General features: G+C 37.3%; 1 protein-coding gene across 6 annotated transcripts in view; it reads left to right on the forward strand.

Moving 5' to 3' along the window:
- The first annotated feature begins 1,948 nt into the window (after window positions 1-1,948).
- LOC105034182 (uncharacterized) overlaps window positions 1,949-17,895 on the forward strand; it is a 107,715-nt gene continuing 91,768 nt past the window's right edge. Inside the window, exons 1-7 of one of the 6 annotated variants that reach the window (XM_073251734.1) lie at window positions 2,094-2,231; window positions 2,366-2,700; window positions 2,794-2,879; window positions 3,467-3,571; window positions 3,655-3,723; window positions 7,144-7,233; window positions 7,349-7,432. In XM_073251734.1, the coding sequence (XP_073107835.1) occupies window positions 2,877-2,879; window positions 3,467-3,571; window positions 3,655-3,723; window positions 7,144-7,233; window positions 7,349-7,432 (351 nt within the window). In that variant the 5' untranslated portion in view covers window positions 2,094-2,231; window positions 2,366-2,700; window positions 2,794-2,876. Of the gene's footprint in view, window positions 2,232-2,365; window positions 2,701-2,793; window positions 2,880-3,466; window positions 3,572-3,654; window positions 3,724-7,143; window positions 7,234-7,348; window positions 7,433-17,895 lie in introns of all 6 variants that reach the window. The other 5 variants (XM_073251737.1, XM_073251735.1, XM_073251733.1 and 2 more) reach the window with 5 other exon arrangements.

Consider the following 17,895-nt stretch of genomic DNA (forward strand, 5'->3'; position numbering starts at 1 on the left):
TCGAAATGTTTTGATTCCTATTATCCTATCATTGTTCGATTTGTGCTTCTATGCTTGTTGCGATTATTCAATCTACTCCTAGCGAGCTCCATTCAGCTTGATAAGGATCACATAGCAACTTTGCTTAAAACTATCCTAGTCTTTAGCTTTGTCCACATGACACCTATTCGAAGCAACTACTCAGGTTGCCAGGATGAGGAGTAAATCTCCAATTTGGCAAACACTAATTGCAATCCCTAAACCCTAATCTATGATAACCAGTAGCTTCGAGCCAACCTTGAGTATGACTGGTTCGTCCACCAGCATCTAGAGGGAGGAGAAGAATAGCGAGATCATGTTGTGGGTAAAGAAGAGTATACTTTATGCTGTATAAAAGGATAAAAATATCGTTCTTGATGTTTTCTAATGACACCATTGATTGACAAGAGAAGGATCACACTACATTGCTTGGAATGGACATTAGTGACAATGGGAGAGGGACGTGAGAGATGGGCAATGGATAACAATGAGGGAAATTAAAGGTTAGGGATCAATTGATGATGATGATGGGTTTTAGCAATGCCATTGATAAGTGAGAGGAGGATCATGTTGTATTGCTTGGACTGGTCAATGACAACAAGAGAGGGACGTGAGAGATGTGATTGATGATGATGAGAAAAACTTGAGCTTATGGATCAATAGATAATAATGATAGTCTTCAGCAATGCCATTGGTTGACGAGAGGAGGATCACATCTCCTTACTAGGATTGGCCATGGGCAGTGACAAAAGGGAGATCTGATAGATAGGTGGAGGCTAGATAGACAAAGAGTAATGATAAACTATCAAGCAAAAGGAGTGAGGGATAGAAGAGTCTTAAAGAAAGGAAATCAAGGGTTGGGGATTGACCGATGATAATTAGGAAAATTTGAATACATTCAATTATTTGATGGAACTAGAGTGAACGTCTATTTTAAGTTAGGGCTCATTGATCGAAACTAACCGACTAAATCATACTCCTAGTGGGTTGACTCAGCCGCTCGAAGTGTGGTTGGATTTAGGCTTAGGTTGGGCCTTGGGCTTGGTTCCAAACTCCATCTTAAACTTAGATCAAGCTTTGAACTGGTATGGATCAAGTATCAGGAGAAATTCTTTGTGCACCATGGGCTGCGTGAAAATTTATCATGAAACACACTGTTTTATATGATTGATTAATATAGCTATCACTTTCTAACATGCATTTAATGCCAGTTCCACTTTTTTGTTTGAAAATTTTGAATGACAAAAATATTATTGCTCTTTCGAAAAAATTATGACATCTTATATCCATATTATGACATCCTGCATGTAAGAAGTTATAATTTTGATGTGGGTATCATAATATGTCATAGGATGTCATAATTTTTTCAAAGAGTAGGGGTATTTTTGTCATTCAAAATTTTTTAAAAAAATAAAATTGTAGGCATTAAATGCTTGTTGAAAAATGATTGGACAAAAATACCTCTTCTATATTATGTATCATTTATATATGAAATCATAATTTGACGTAGGATATCATAATATATCATAGGATGTTATAATTTTTTGGAACATATTATGACATTTTACTGATAGAAAGTCATAATATGTAATTTTTTTAAAAAATAAAATATTTTTATAATATAAAATTTTTAAATAAAAAATAAAATTATAAATATTAAATATATATTAAAAAATAATAAATATATTGATCAATCATAAATATTAAAGCAGTAAACTCTGCATCGGATTTTCTGCACCCGCCCGCGGTGCACAATGAATATCCCCAATTGTCCGTATGAGCTGTGCCTGACTTCTCTACGGACTTGAACCCACACGTGAGCCGAATATCTCGATGTTAGGCCATGGCTGGATCGGAAACCAACCGACTTATAGGCCTGGGCTAGTCTGAGCCCACTTCCAGCTCTAACCCTGATCTAAAGTCTGAAGCGGCAAAGCACTTCGCGGCTTCTTTGCTGCCATATCACATGTCCCCCGTACGAACTCCGTCCGCCGACTCAACATCATCCGCCAGTTGCCTCGGGGAACGGCGCTCGCTGTAGCGCAGGGGAGTATTTTGAAGCTCTAGATTTACTGATCGAGGCCCTAAGACAAGCAGTGTTGGAAATTCAAGTCGAGATGGAGGGACTACGGGAGAAATTGCACAAAAAATCGTCCTCTATGTCTGTGGATCAATTCGTCTCCATCATGACCCCTCTAATCGATCTAGAAAAGGTTTCCTCTCTCTCTCCGTGATGTGGGAATTTGGTCTGTTTTTCTTACGTTGAATTTGAGATTTAGGGGTTTTCCGAGCCTTGAAGTTTAAAGATTTAGGACATGTAGCCAACGAGCGCTATTTGAAATTCTAGGTTGCTGGGAATGCAATTTTGTTCCCGTCGTGGGATGGTCAGTACTACAGCTTGGCTTCACATACTTAGTTCGCCCAACCGAGGCCTTCATCAACGTTCAACTTCACCTAAACCTTTACTAAAGGTTGCTGCTATTATAGGAACAAGAATTAGATGACATCTTTCTGAATTTTCTTGGTATGTAAAATACTTTCTTCTTTGTACCATGTGCCGAGGAAAAAACAAAATTTCCTGCCATCGGTTTGAAGGGGAGCGTCGTTTTGGGAAGCTTGAGGTCTACCATTGCTTTGCCCTATGTGATTTTGTATTTTTATGTGGAGAAAGTGGCTAAGCAAGTTAAGCATGAACCTCCTTTACCTACATGGGAACAAAAGATTTGGGTCCCGCACCAAGGCATTCTGTGTGCTTACCGTGCTGTGTGATTTCAGACTTTGGATAAACCAGGAGTAGATAGGAAGAGTAGCATGCATGGTACCTTCCGTACCGAGATGTGACTGGTACACCTCCTACCATGGTACTATTTCAAACCTTGCGTGAAGGTGTTTCTTGGTTGATAGAGTGAACAATTCAATCCAGCCTTGTAATTGTCAGTTGATGACTGGACGACTTGTTGTAGTTTTTTGTAAGCACAATGCATGGCCACTTTTCTTAAGAAAAGGCACTTCATGAATGATTACTGAGTAAAGAAATGGTTGTTTGATTCATCCTGTTAAATAGGTTGCTTTCTTATCATTGATCGTGCATACTTCCCTACAAATAAACGTAGTCATTGTTAGTTACTTTCCATTTTCCACCCCTAAAATTGTAGCTTGTTTCATTCCTGAGCTCGCTGATCTAACTTGACACATGATAATATGTGTTCCAATTAATCATGGAATTTAAGTTGTGAGCTATTTCATAATTTGGTCATTCTCATCTAAATGAATTATCCTCATGATCACCTAGCTAAATGCATTTAAAAGAAAAAACACGTTCTTTGAGGTGCTATATCTTGCACAATGAATAGCCTGAGCTTCTTATGAGATCTGTGGCTGCGGCCTTTTCTAGTGATTGCAAATACTGGTATATTGATGATGAGCTTCTTGTCCATGGCTGTTCTAGGAGGCTGAGATATCAGCATCTCTTGGTTCATCATCATCAAGGAGCTTAGATATTGCTCAAAAGAAGGGTTCTGCTATTCTTAATCTGAAATGTACAGATGCTCAGGTGTGTATTTTGTTCAGTACTCTTAATGTTTAATTGACTCTTTTTATGTAATCAATTTCTGATTGTGCTGATATTTTTACTAGACAGGGTTGATGGGAAAAGTCCTTCTTGAGTTCCAATCTAGCAAGGGGGATGTTCTTCCTGCTCACAAGGTGATAATCATGTAGAAACCAACTTGTGGATAACTTCCCATACTCTATATATTTATACACTCCTCTAGGTGAAAACAAATTCTGGCAATTTTGTGTGTGACATTTAAGTGCTCTATATTTTCTGTTCTTTTTTCTGTTGAAAAAAGTCAGCTTGTAAATAGATTCCCACACTCTTTATATATTTGTAGATTCATCCAGGTGCAAGTGAAATCTGCCAATTTTTATGTGTGACACTTAAGTATTTTACATTTTCCATTCTTTTTTCATCAAAAAGAGTATGCAAAGAGGTGCATTCCAAATTCTCTAACTGAAAAAGGGTAGCGAGAGTGTGTGGCTGCTGCTATAGTGTTATATATTTCTTCCTTTATTTGTTAGTTGTGATATGGAGGACCTAGGTCGAGAAGAAAAGGTATAATGATCCGTTGATGTGAAGTCATTTTTTCTCTTATAGTAATTATGCCAAGAGGCTTTAAGTGTTTTTTTAAAATTTTAACTTGAATGGTGCGTGCAACATTTTTTTTTCTTGTTATCATCTCTCTTTGTATCTTTGTCTATTTTTTCTTAAGTTTTGTAAGGGCCTATGAATAACTAGTAGCAAAATTGAAGAAAACTTGTCTTCATAGCTTTATTCTACCAAATAATCTTTTTTGGTACCAAAACAAAACTAGTTTAAAGAGGGTATGTATGGGATTTGAGACGAGCTGATAAGCACCTTTTTAGTCACTTATTTCCTCTTAACCTAGATAAATCCAAAATTGTCTAATAGTTTTATTCAGACTTTATTCAGACGTTTTCCTTTATTATAGCCTCAAACTCATTCCTTTTATTGATATGCCTAGAAACTTTGGAGGGATCTATGGTGTCTAGGTGTCCAATTGCTTAATCATTGAGACTCTTAAGTCTTGATGTTTATTTTCTAACTTAAGACACTAGAAGCCTATCAAACACTTTAAGACTTATTACAATTCACTGAAAATTACATATAACAAAATCACTTAATTGATTTAAAAGGCGGGCTTTGGCATAATGGTAAGGTTGCTCTATTGTGACCTGGGTATCATGGGATTGAAAAATGGAATTAGCCTCATTAGATGGTAGGGTAAGGCTGCATATACTTGACCTTCTTCAGATTTCTTAGTGGCAAGAGCCTCATGCACCGGAATACCTTTTTTCAGTCTCACTTGCTCCTCATGCACAAACCTTAATCTTTTGCATTGAGTTAGATTTGATTGTTCCTATTTATAGGCCAAGAATAATTTATTGAGGTAATAAATTTCTAATTGGTGCATCTGACACTTTAACCCAGGTGATTGATAACAACTTTCAGCAACTTTACCAACTGAACCAGTAGACACCCACTCCATGGATATATTAATTGCTTTGCATGATTCTAATTAATATAATTATTTTTATTCTGTTCTAAACACATTGTTCCTAACCTCCTTTTGCTAGATATTTACTAGGCACTAGTCTTTTTTTTTACTATCATGCTTATGATAAAGCTGCTTTGCGATACCACCAAATTGCATCAACACTTAATTACACTTTAAGGTCTGGCCTTCATAGTGTGTTATATTATCGTAAAAGGTTCCTATTAAAAGGTTCCTATTAATATGGAATTTTTAGATCTCAGTTTATCGTTGTCATTTGAGTTTGTCTTCATCCTATATATGGTAGCAGTCAAGATTTTAAATCATGTGGGATAGGGGTGTCCTGGTTTTTTCTTGAAATGAGATGCTTTATTGTCTGGCCCTATCTCGACGGTAGTCCCGGTCGTGCATTCCGGTAGATATTTTTTGTCTCTCCCTTTCTACTTTCATTTCTTTCTTTCTTTTTTTTTTTCCTTCTTTTTTCTTTCCTTTTTTTCTTTCTTTTTCTTCAACCTTCCTTTCTTTCCTTTCCTTTTTCTTTCTCATATTTTTTTTTTCTTGTTCTCATTTCTTTTTTCTTCTTTCCTTTGTCTTTTTTCTTCTTCCTTCATTTCTTTCTTTTCTTTTTCTTCTTTCCTTTCATCTTTTCTTCCCTTTTTTTCTTTCTTCTTTCTTATTCTCTCCCCATGTGGATTGGTTTCAGAGTCTTGATCCCATCCTAGTAGTCCTTCGGAACTTAAAACCTTGGTAGTAGTCCTTGACTTGACCTTCCACATTTTACCTATATCAAATAATGTGTTTTATTAGACATAGGACCAAAGGGCAACTATGCTCTAGAGGCTATAGATCAGCTTGGGTTGACAAAGTTCATTATGGGAGAAGGAAAAAGACCAGTGTTCGTTTTTGATAAATTCCTATAAAACATAATCTAAGTTGCAGCAAATTGTATATTGCAACAATATTTCTACAATACTACTCCTACAGTCTCTTCCTTGTAGTTCTAGTAAAAAGGACAACTAGAAACTCTTCAATAATAAAATTCATAATCAAGGTTTGCTGAACCAATATCAAGGCTCATATTGGCTGGCAACAAGGTCGATATGATGTTATATTGTTCTAACCATGAAGAGGGAGAGGGAGGAGAGTGAGGAAGAGAAAGAATGAGGGAGGAAGGGAGGGAGAGAAGGAGAGGGGGGAGGTTTATTGCTTGATGATGTCACGGCATCGTAGATGGGGGAGCGAGGTAGCATCTGACAAAGAGTGATAGAGAGAGGCTTACTAGATGACAACATTGTGGTGTCAAAGAGGGGCAGTGAGTGAGCATCCGACAAAGAGAGAGGGAAGGGGGAGAGGAGAGACTGAGAGAGGGGGGAGGCTTACCAGTCGACAGTGTTGAGGCATCGAGTGTTCAGGGGAGAGAGAGAGTCCTCAAAGGCTCTCAAACTTGCGAATCGGGGTGGGGGGGGGGAGGTGAGGGTCGGATGTTATATAACTGGATCGACCTATCTTGCCGAACCATCTTGACTAGGTGTCGGTTCGGTTCTTTTTGGCGTTTGCTGTTCACAATCCAATATTACCCATACATGGAAAGGCCACTAAAATGTTTTCCAACTGCTATTCTGGTAGGTTAAAGATTTCTTGACCCATCCTATACTTAGAGCATGATTTTAAGATGATATTCCTCCTCACGAACCAGGACTCAAAAGCTTACTGCAAAAGTTAGCCACCAAAATCCCTAGAAGATGGAAAATCCAAAATCCTCATCTTTGTCTAAATAACTAAAACATAAAACTGCAAACTCTCAATAAAACAGCAAATTAACTCTAATAAAAAAATAAAAAAAATTAAATCTAAACTTGAACTACATCATTACCTGTCTCATTTATTTGCCTTGAGGGAAGTTATTCCATTGTATGCCCATCTATTTGTCTTTGAACACTAAATTAAGTTCAGTAGTTATGTAGGGCAGATGATCTTGTAGGGATGTTTGCCATCTATACTACTTGTGCTAAAGGATTTTTTTTTTTCCCGGATGTGTGTTTGTTTGCAGTTTGGGACCCATGATGTGGTTGTTCTAAAACCAAACAAGGCTGATCTGGGTTCTGCTCCACTTGGTCAAGGTGTGGTTTGTCGCCTCAAGGTACTGTGTATGATCATATGATACTTGGAGACCTTGTTCACTGTTTTGTGGAGATAAATTAGCAAAAGATGTTTTCACTTTCTTTATCTGGATTTGATTGTGGAAAATAAAACAGGACTCTTCCATTACTGTGGCTTTTGATGATATTCCTGAAGAAGGTTTAAACACTCCTCTGCGTCTCGAAAAAGTTGCAAATGAGGTACTCCATTCAAATTTAGAAAAGCATTGTGATATCTGAAACTTTTCAATCTACCTTTTACCGACTTCTGCCTATTTATTAAAATAAATGCTGACACATTGTACACTATTATTATGATTAACTTTTTCTTTGGTGGTTCAAAGTAGTTTTGGACACCTTAACCAGCCCCGCATTCAAATGTAACCTCATTTTATTACAAAGAGAATATAATGAACATTAGATTAAAATTATCATATCTTGTCCTGGTACTTTTAAAGTTGTTGATATAAATTTGATTATTTGTGTTATGCCATTTTTGTTTCTCTGTAACTTTAGGCGTGGACATTGAAAGACCATTCAGCATAATTGCTGCCAGCCCTGCTTGTCCTTAAACTTTGTTCAAGAATGCACTTACCCTTTTAGAGTTCAGTTGACCAATACCTATGGTGGGGAAATACATTAACTGTTATGTCATAGCAAAGTTATATATTGCTTTACTACTGGTTCTTTTTGCCCCAATGGTCTTATGATTCTTAGTCCTTTAAAAGGTGCTGTATAATTTATTTGATGTGCTCATTTTTACATAGATTTTAACAGTAATAAAATAGTCATCAATAAAGATCATCAAGATCCTTGAGAAAAGCATTCATGTATTCTGCTATGAACAAAAATAAATTTCATTCCTATAAATACAAGCAGAAGGGGAGGATGTACTTTCCAACTCAAGTTCTCATCCTAAAATTCATTTTCATGTTTGCCCTGATGAAAATTCTGAATGTTTGGTATATCTCCCTTTCCTAATGGTTCCTATTAATTCTTGTGTTTTTTTTTTTAATTTTCTAGTTCCCCTTAACATGGAGTTTTCTGTGCCTGCTTTCAAGAATTTGGATCCCCTTTGTTGCCTTTTTTCATCTCCTGCTTCTTCTTGCTGCTTCATCAAATTGTGCATTGCAGCTGCTCGCAATGACAAAAAAATCATTCAAATGAGATGTTTGGAAAGCAATAGAGGATAATCATGGTAATAAGCATGTTAGATGAATGGAAGATGTTTCTCTCCAATGCTTGTGGTCTGGCACAACATTAAAAAACAAATAGCTATTACAATATTACAATAACTAGTATACTGAATCCAGAGTTCTCCAATTACATATTGTATATGTACAATAGGTTCCTACAGTGATGGCAAGTGTTTAGCTTTATCATTTCTCACCTGGTTAGAATATTATTTTTAAATTTATATTGTTACAGTTTTTATTTTTTTTTGGCTGCAAAAGATAAATATGCTTTGGAAGGGGATCTATTTTATGGATGGTTGTGACTATTGTTGGATAATTGGTTTGGAGACATATGAAGTTGAAGGCTATGGTACCATTCTGTTTGTTGATATACCTTTTCTATGGCCATATGTATGTATTTATGTATGTATGTATGTATTCCTTGCTAATAACATTACTGCATTATATAACATGTTTATTTTTAAGTATGGCAAAATGGTTATGCTGTAAAATACAGCCATCATGAAGATACACTAAAGCAAGAAAAAGTAGGTTGTTTGAATATTTTAGTTACACAATCTTGCATAAAATCTTATGAATAATAATCAGAGTGCTAATACATAAACCCTATGGGCATGGTCCACTGAACATCATTGTATAACCCCTATTGGCAGGGTCTATTGAACACCAGTGTATAACTTCTATTGGCAGGATCCATCAAATACTAATGAATAACTCACATTAGTGGGATCCACTGAACACCAATACATAACCTCCATTGGCAGGATCCACTGAATATAGTCTGAGAGTTCAAATCCAATGCATATGAGAATACTCTTGCAAAGTAATGTAAATGTTATAATTCCTATCAACATATGCATATTTTTAAGAAATCAATAAATTATAATTTTTCGAAAATCATAAAATTGCATGTTACTTTCCATTCAAAATATAGTTCTTAATTCACACTTAAATCAATAATTAATTTATCTTCTTTTAAAGTAAAATTATTTAAATAAAATATCTCAAAAAGATAGTTCATTATTTACTTTTGCAGAAATAATGAGTGGACGTATTTAATTAATCTAGAGATTTTCCTTCAGAGCCTAATATCCAAAATATATTCTTTGATCAAAATTTAATCAGGAATAGTTAAGGATAAAAATCCTAAGTTTCAATACTTCCATAAAGTTGGCAAAGCGATAGCACCCAACATCCTGGTCGGTCCAATCAAGATGATTTTATTTGATTATGATTAGACTAGGATACAGATGGTCTAACAGAGGTTGAAAGTGATCAAATCTAGTGATGCCTTACAAGAACCAAGATGGAGCCTGGTACATTGTTCGGTGATTAGGAGTTAGTTTGATCAAGTAACTTTATCTAATCAGGATCATTTAAGATTTAATGACTTTCAATAAAGACTAGATCTTGCGATGCTTGACAAAGGCTTAGGTGGTGTGGATATATTGTTTGGCTAATAGAGTAGTTCAAAACCTCTCTACTGGAATGAACTCGGATTCAAAGCAATAGGGCTTGGGATCCTTCACTGGATTTATAAATCAAATAGAGAGAATGATAGAGAAGAGAAAGAGGGTGGAATAAGGCTGATCAAGTGGCAACGCCAGTGGTGCTAGTCAGTCCAATCAAAGCAACTTCATTTGATCAAAGTCCAGGCCATAGTATAAGTGGTTCCATTGAAATCGAAAGCAATGAAATCTAGTGTTCTTGGTCCGTTAGGTTGGGTGTTGACATGCTGTTGAACGACCATGGGTGAGGACACCTTCACTAGGGTCGATCCGACTCATTGAGACAAAATCTTCTCAAAGATCCAGCAAATCTTAGGAGGGAGAAGCAATCTAGAGAGAGAAACCTTTAGAGAGAGAAAGTAGAGAGAGAAAATGGAAAGAGTGAAACTTTTTAGAGAAATATATAAAGAGAAAGTGGTGGAAGCAAGTGAAGAGAGAACTCTCTCTGTTTTTTTTTCTTTCCCCTTTTTTCTCTCTTTCTTCTCTTTTTTTTCCTTCTCTTCCTTGGCAAAGCAAGGGATTGTTGCTCCCTATTTCTCCCAATAATAGAGGAAGCCTCTTGCCGACTATGGTTGTGGCCGGTGATGCGGACCACAATGGTGTAGTTTGAGGTTGTCTAACCCACAGTCGGCGATGACGATTGGGGTCGGACAAATTCCAAAATAATCATGAAAAAATAGGAGAAAAATTAGAGGCTTAGTTTTCAAGAAAAATCCGACGATAGCTGGATAAAATTAGAGCTTCAGTGGTTGAGGAAGGAGAAGAGGGTAATCAAGAGATGCTGGGTTTTCTTGACTTTTGGTGACTTGTGGTGACGGTCACAGTGCTGGCGGCAGTTGACGATCGAAAAGAAAAGAAAACTTCGGTGGCTAAATTCGATGCGGCTTGGGATAATTGGTGAGGAGAATTGGGAGGGAGGTGGAAAGGCTCTAGATAGAGTCAGGAGGGCACCAGAATCCGCTTCAAAGTCGGATTACATCCGACGAACTTGGGGAGAGACAAGCATCGAGACCTTATTTCTTTCTTTTTTTTTTCTTGTTGGGCCAAGATTCACAATTTGGGCCGGTCAAGTGGATTGGGTTCAAACCATTTGGTTTGGGGTTATCACATTCTCCCCCTTAAAAAAATTATCCTTAAAATTTCTTATTGGTGCTTTCAGAAAAAAAGGGATTTACAGTTCTAATCGTATCCTCAATTTTTTTTTGATATTTTAATTATCGATGTAACTTCATCATTAAATCATCCTGGGTTTTATTACTTGACTTTTGATGACTTGTGGTGATAGTCATGGTGCTGGTGGCAGTCGGCGATCGGAAAGAAAACAAGAAAACTTTGGTGGCTAAATCAATGGGGCCTGGGATAATTGGTGAGGAGAATCATAAGGGAGGTGGAAAGGCTCTAAATAGAGTCGAGAGGGCACCAAAATCTGCTTCAAAGTTGGATTACATCCAACGAACTTGGAGAGAAGACTCCCATTGAGAGCCTTATTTATTTCCTTTTTTTCTTGTTTGGCTAAGATTTGCAATTTGGGCTGATCAAGTGGATTAGGCCCAAACCATTTTGGGCTAGGTTATCACGTTCTCCCCTTTAAAAAAAAATTATCCTCAAAATTTCTTATTGGTGCTTTAAAAAAAAATAGGATTTACAGTTCTAACCAAGATTCGTGGACTTGGTATTGGAATCCGTGTCGGCTGGCTGATGGTATGGGTTGGTACAGATCCGTATTGGATCGGACTGGTACGAACCGACACAGAGAAAGAAGCAAATCGGGAGGAGGAAGAAAGAGAGAGAGGGGAGGGGGAGGGAAGGGGAGGGAGAAGGGGGTAGAGAGGGAGAGTGCGGTCGGAGGAGATGCCAGCTCGGAGGGTAGCCAAGGCTCCACTTCATTCGTCGATCCTCGGTCGAGAGAGAGAGAGATAGAGGGGGAAGGGAAAGAAAAGGAGGGAGGGAAAGCCGTCGGGGGGCCTCCGGTTGGCTGCTGTGGTTGCCAACAGCTCAATCGTAGTCTCTGATGCTGCGAGTATGAAACAGGGATGATCGTCTCTATTTCATGGGATTTTTTTTAGAAATCCTAATTGCAGTGAAGTCGACAATGAGTTTGCTGGCTTCATTATTTTTATTTTTTTTTTTAAAAATTCTCAACTAGTGAAGCCGACAAACCCATTGTCGGCTTCATTATTCATCTTCCTTTCTAAAAAACCTGATGAGTGAACAGGTGCGGTCGCCCTTGTTCCATGGCCGTGGCTCCATCCATGCTTTTTCTGCTGCTTTATGGCCACGGCGGCCATTCGGTGCCCTCCGACAGCCTCTTCACTGGCTGTGCCTCCCTTCAGTATGGTTGCTCTCCTCTCTCTTTCTCGCTCGATTAAATGTCCTATTGGATGACATCGAGTCGTGGAGCCCTTCGTGGTTCTCTGACAGCCTCAACGGACCACCATTGGCCTTCGTTGGCGTCATGCCGTCTCTCCCTCCCTTCCTCTCTCTCTCTTGCTCTCTTGTCCTTTCTTTCCCTCTCTCCTTCGGTGTGTTGTTTTCCTTGGCCGAACCATCCCAGTTTGCCATCAGGACGGCTCGGAACACCTTGAATCATCCTGTTCGGCATTTCATGGTCCTAACCTTATCCTCAATTTTTTTTGATATTTTAATTATTGATGTAACTTCATCATTAAATTATTTCACAAGGGAATGGTCAATACCACAAGAGTTGATCTAAATCAGAACCATTCTTTTTTGTAATCGAATCTATATCCTAATTTTAGATAAGAATATCAAGTTTCTCACCAAATACACCAACAGCTCTTGATTTAATTAATCTATCACAAGTTCATAAAGAAACTTTAATCTACTCAATAAACGAACATTTGAATATAATATAAGGTCGATAAGCAATATCACATTCTTTCTATTGTATATTATAGAGGAGTATAAGTCTTAAATCTAGGAGAGAAGAAATATGCCTATAAACATTCCAACTCTGAAATAAAAAATCGATAGTCCACTGACTCAAGACTCAGAATGCTAGAAAAATTTTCTTAGCACAATAGAGAGAGGACCTATTGGTGAAAATCACATAGTGACATCCAAAATCAAAAACATTGTCCTTTCCAAATCAGATCATCTATTTTAAATTTTTTTAATTCAAAGAGTTAACATTATCGATCACTTTAAAATAATTTAGACCACCATACTTTGACTATGCACTCTTATTTAAACCATCAATTTTTTTTTTGGATGCACTAAATGGCTTTTGATCAAAATATACTATTGTATATTGAAAATATCCGGAATTTTAGGTTTTGTTTCCTTTCTAATATTTGGTAGTAGAAAGAAAATTCAAAATAAAAACTTCCACCAACTGCCCTAAAATGTTCCCTTCCTAGGAGGTAGCGATTTTGAGAAAGAAGAGTGAAAAATGTTCGTCGTGGAGAGTTGTCCTTGGCAAATAAGAAAAATATTTTCAATAATTATCTCTTTGATTTTCTTACTGCAACCAAACATGGACAATTTAATTTATTTTTCATCACGTCCTCAATTCGAGATTGTGAGTCAAGAGGTCATGGCAACCACTGTGTACTCATAGAAAACTCGTTCCATCAGTGTGCAAGACATTCCAAGCACAATACCAATGCATCACAGTGGAATTAATTGAAATAGTTAAAAGTCAAAATTCAATTAATTAACCAATCCAACAAATAATCAAACTTAAAGTCATATCAAATAAATTTGCACAAAAAATTTAAAAATGATAATAAGAGATTTATGTTGAATGATGTTGATAATGCTAGATCTCACTTCTAATCTCACTCCAAAGTAATATCCAAGTTCGCAATTATCTAATTTAAAAATAAAAGAGAGATAATGAGCTCGATAGCCTAGTAAGTAGTGAATATTTCACTGCAAATTTCAGGTATTATCATAAGATATGATATTAAAAAACAAATACAAGGAATAAACATAAAAATATATATAATACTATTTATGTAAATCAAAATTTTCAAATATTTATATACATATATAATCATAAATATGATGTGAAACAAATCATATATAATTCAACGGTCTTTAACTATGACCATATTTAAACTCTGTGGTAGGGCCAGAATCGAAATAATAAGCTCAATGATAATCATAATATCAATGCATAATTTTCATTGGTAGGGCTTACTGAACTAATGCATAACCCTCGTTAGCAGGGTTCTCGGAATACCAATGCATAATCTCTGTTAGTAGGGTCTACTGAATACCAATGTATAACCCTCATTAGTAGGGTCTGCTAAATATAATTAGGCTGAGAGCTCAAATCTGATGCATACAAAAATATTTTTATAAGATAATATATATATGTCATAATTTCAGTCAACAAATGCATATTTCATAACAAATTAATAAATAATAATTTTTCTAAAAAATAAAATTTTGCCAATCACTCTCCATTCAAATACAATTTCACCAATCACATATAAATTAAAGACTAATTATTTGCTTTCAAAATAAAATTATTTAAATGAAACATATCGAAACGATGGTTTATTACTTTTGTATAAATAATGAATGAACAGATTCAATGAATCCTGAGAGGGTTCTTCAAAATCTATTATTCAAACATATATTCTTGCATTACTTTTAATTCATAACTAATTAAAATAAAACTCTAAATTGAAACCCCACAAAATTGAACTAAAAATTAGGTGTGCCTCACAGATTAGATTCCTCAAAATAGGATTAGGCTAGGATTGTTCTAAGAAATCCTAGAAAATGATCTTCTAGATTCACCAATCCCAAGATAGAAATATAGTAGACGGAGATAACAGGCATGAGAGAGAGACTTTGAAGAGAGAAAAATAATTTAGAGAGAATTTTTAGAGAGAAAGTAGAGAGAGACTAAAGAGGAAAGAGAGAGGAGAGAGAAGAGAAAATCTACTTTTCTTGCTTTTTTTTTTCTTCTTTTTTCCTTTCTTGCTTTCTTTTACATTCTTCTTTCGTTTGGGCAAACAAGGGATTCTTGAATCCCCTTCTTCACCAAGCTAAAAGCATCTTACCTTGTTGGGAGATGCCAACTGATGCTTATGGTAGTGCAACCATGGATACTTGGTTCGACGATTAATAGCGATGACAGTGCTGGAAAAAAATCAGAAAATAATCGTGGAAAATAGGAAAAATTTAGAGGCTTAATTTTTTCAAAAAAAATTGATGATAGTGTTAGATGCATGTCTTAGAAGGCAATATGACTGACACATTATAATATATCTAGGACACAAATTTGTATTTAATATATTGATATGATCAATAAAAGGGACAAGTTCTTTTTCATTCAAGTGTAATGTGTCTTTGAATCATCTATAGAATTAGTTTCGATACATATTCCAAAGTGTTGAGAATTAGATATATGTATTTAATTCTTAAAGTCTTCCGATCATAGGATCATCATGAGGGCGATGATAGATCTAGATAGATTGGTGCACAAATCGCTTCCTTCGAGATAGATGGGTCTCTAATCTACTGTGTAAAGATACAGAACGACAAGTGCGGGTGGTTGTTAGAGAACAATTGACACTGAGCGTGACCATATGAGAGATCACTTGGATTTTTATTCAATCATCAGTGATTGTCTCGATACTGTAGTTGTGTGACTGGTCTTTTGACTTGAGATGGTATTGCTACTCGCAGTGAGGCTGCTGGAGTTTGATTGACACATAAACATGGATCTCAATGAGCTTTTGTAGTAGATGTTGATGACAGTTAGTCCACTGTCGGAGTGGGGTGCGCATTAAGATAGGATCTATTGACCTTGATAGAGAGTAGTCCTATAGGATTTGAGAGGCTAAATTCAAGAGTCTGTGGCAAGGTATGCTGAATCGGTACTGTCGGCCGTATCGGCTGGTTGATGGTATGGTTCGGTACGGTTTCGTACCGTATCGAATCGATGAAGGCAAGTGGACTCGAACTGGAAGAAAAAAGAGAGAGAAATAGAGAGAGAAAGAGGAAGAAAGAAAAAAAGAGAGGGAAAGGAGCCGGCGGGGCCGTCAGACGGCCTCCGGCTGGCCGTCGTGGTTGCCGGAGGGCGCAGTCCACGCGTGCGGCGCTGCGGGCGGGAAACAGGATCGTCGCCCCTGTTTCGCAAATTTTTAAAAAAAATCTAGTTTTAAGTGAAGCCGACAAATAGTTTGCCGGCTTCATGATTTTTGTATTTTTTTTTAAAAATCCCTTAAGTCGGCAACTAGGTTGTCGATTTCATAAGTTTAAAACTAAAAAAACAAAAAATCGAAACAGATGGTCGCCTGTTTCGAAAAAGAAGGGGCAGAGCCGCGGAGGGGCTTCCCTCGCTGGACCGCCCTCAGGCTGTCGGCATCGGCTCTTCGTAGCTCCGCCCGCTCGACTGCCCTCAGGCCGTCGGTGTCGGCTCGCCGGCCACTGAGGGCCTCACGATGGATGCACCGTCCGTCCGGTAGGTCCCTTACCCTCCTCAAGCGCTCTCTTTCTCTTTCTCGCTCTCTTGAAAGCCTTATCGGGCGATACGGGGCTCGAAAGCCCTCCGGCGGCCGCAGTCAGCCACCGTCGGCCTCCAGCGGCTCCCACCTCCCTCCCTCTCCTCTCTCTCTTTCTCATTTTTCTCTTTTTCCTTTCGTACCGTCCGTGTACCGAATTTATCGATCGAATCGTGTCGGTTCCCCATCGGTCCGATACAATACGGGGTGTACTGGTCGGTTCGGCACGGTATGAAAAATCTTGGTCTGTGGTCACAATAGTGTGATTGATGGAAAAAATTTTTCATAGAAGTCACAACTGGATTTGAGCTAATCAATCTATCATACGATTGGTGTTGATGTTTGATGATTTATCCATGACCTGCCATCTAGTCGGGACTCACGATAGAGGGACTAAATCACACGTTAACTACATCTAGAGGTTCATTTCAGTTTTACTGGATTGCTATTACATACTGCTAGGTGTCACTGGTGGATTGTGAGAGCTTACTAGGATTGTTCTGGATCGACAATCTTTGTTAAGTTAGAGTGGAATTATTCTGATCCATTGAAAAGAGTTTCAATGATACGATGATAGAGATCATTGTGTCTTACTACCAGATAGAATTGAATCTATGAGGTCACACAACAAAGGGATTAGGCCTGCAATAAGTAATTGAGCTTATGAAGTGTCAATTGGGTTTAGAGAAATCTATTGAATTCATAGTAACCTTGCAGCACATAGTTGGAACCAATTCCTTTTTTTATTGGGATTACTTATTTAATAAGTTAATTCTAACTTTATTACCTGCTAATAACCTATATATGAGACTCCAATTGTTGGGTGTCTAAGGTTATGGATCGCATAAATTAAGGGTGCAAGTGTCTTTTGAATTTCCTTGATAGTTATTATAGGGTGCCACTTTGATTTGATCAATTTGGGCGTGTCCATTAATTAGAGAGCCTTTGGTTTTTATATGGGATATCTCTTGGGTGCAAAAGAGGATGTCTAATTATGAGTGCGAGGGCTCCAATAGTTGGCGCCTAATGGACTTCTTAATGTAAGTTGGATAACTTAGGAATCCTAATGCAAGTAGGACTTGTATTATGAGATTTAATAGGATTCAATCCTTATGCCTATTTAAAGGGACCTCTCCTAAGGTCTCTAGAGCATTAAAACTAATAGCTCCTCACACCCAAAGGCTCTCCCCATGCCTTCTCTTCTTTTCCCTTTCTCTTCTTTTGGGTGTTCTATACACCTCTTCCTTGGGATGCGCGTCCTAAGGAGTTCCATACCCAAAGGAGTTTGGGTGCCTCTTCTTTACTGGTTTCTAGTATCTGGTAGCAGCACATAGCAAGGAAAAACTCTAGAGAAGAGAAGAAGATGAAAGAGAAAGATCAAACGTTGATCGCAATCCAGATTTCATTCAGATTCAGCAGGCTGAATTTTGGAGAATCAAAATTCAGATTATAGATGAGGGCTATTTCAGGCTGAT

The sequence above is a fragment of the Elaeis guineensis genome, chromosome 2 (genome assembly GCF_000442705.2).
Source record: "Elaeis guineensis isolate ETL-2024a chromosome 2, EG11, whole genome shotgun sequence".
Lineage (NCBI taxonomy): Eukaryota > Viridiplantae > Streptophyta > Magnoliopsida > Arecales > Arecaceae > Elaeis > Elaeis guineensis.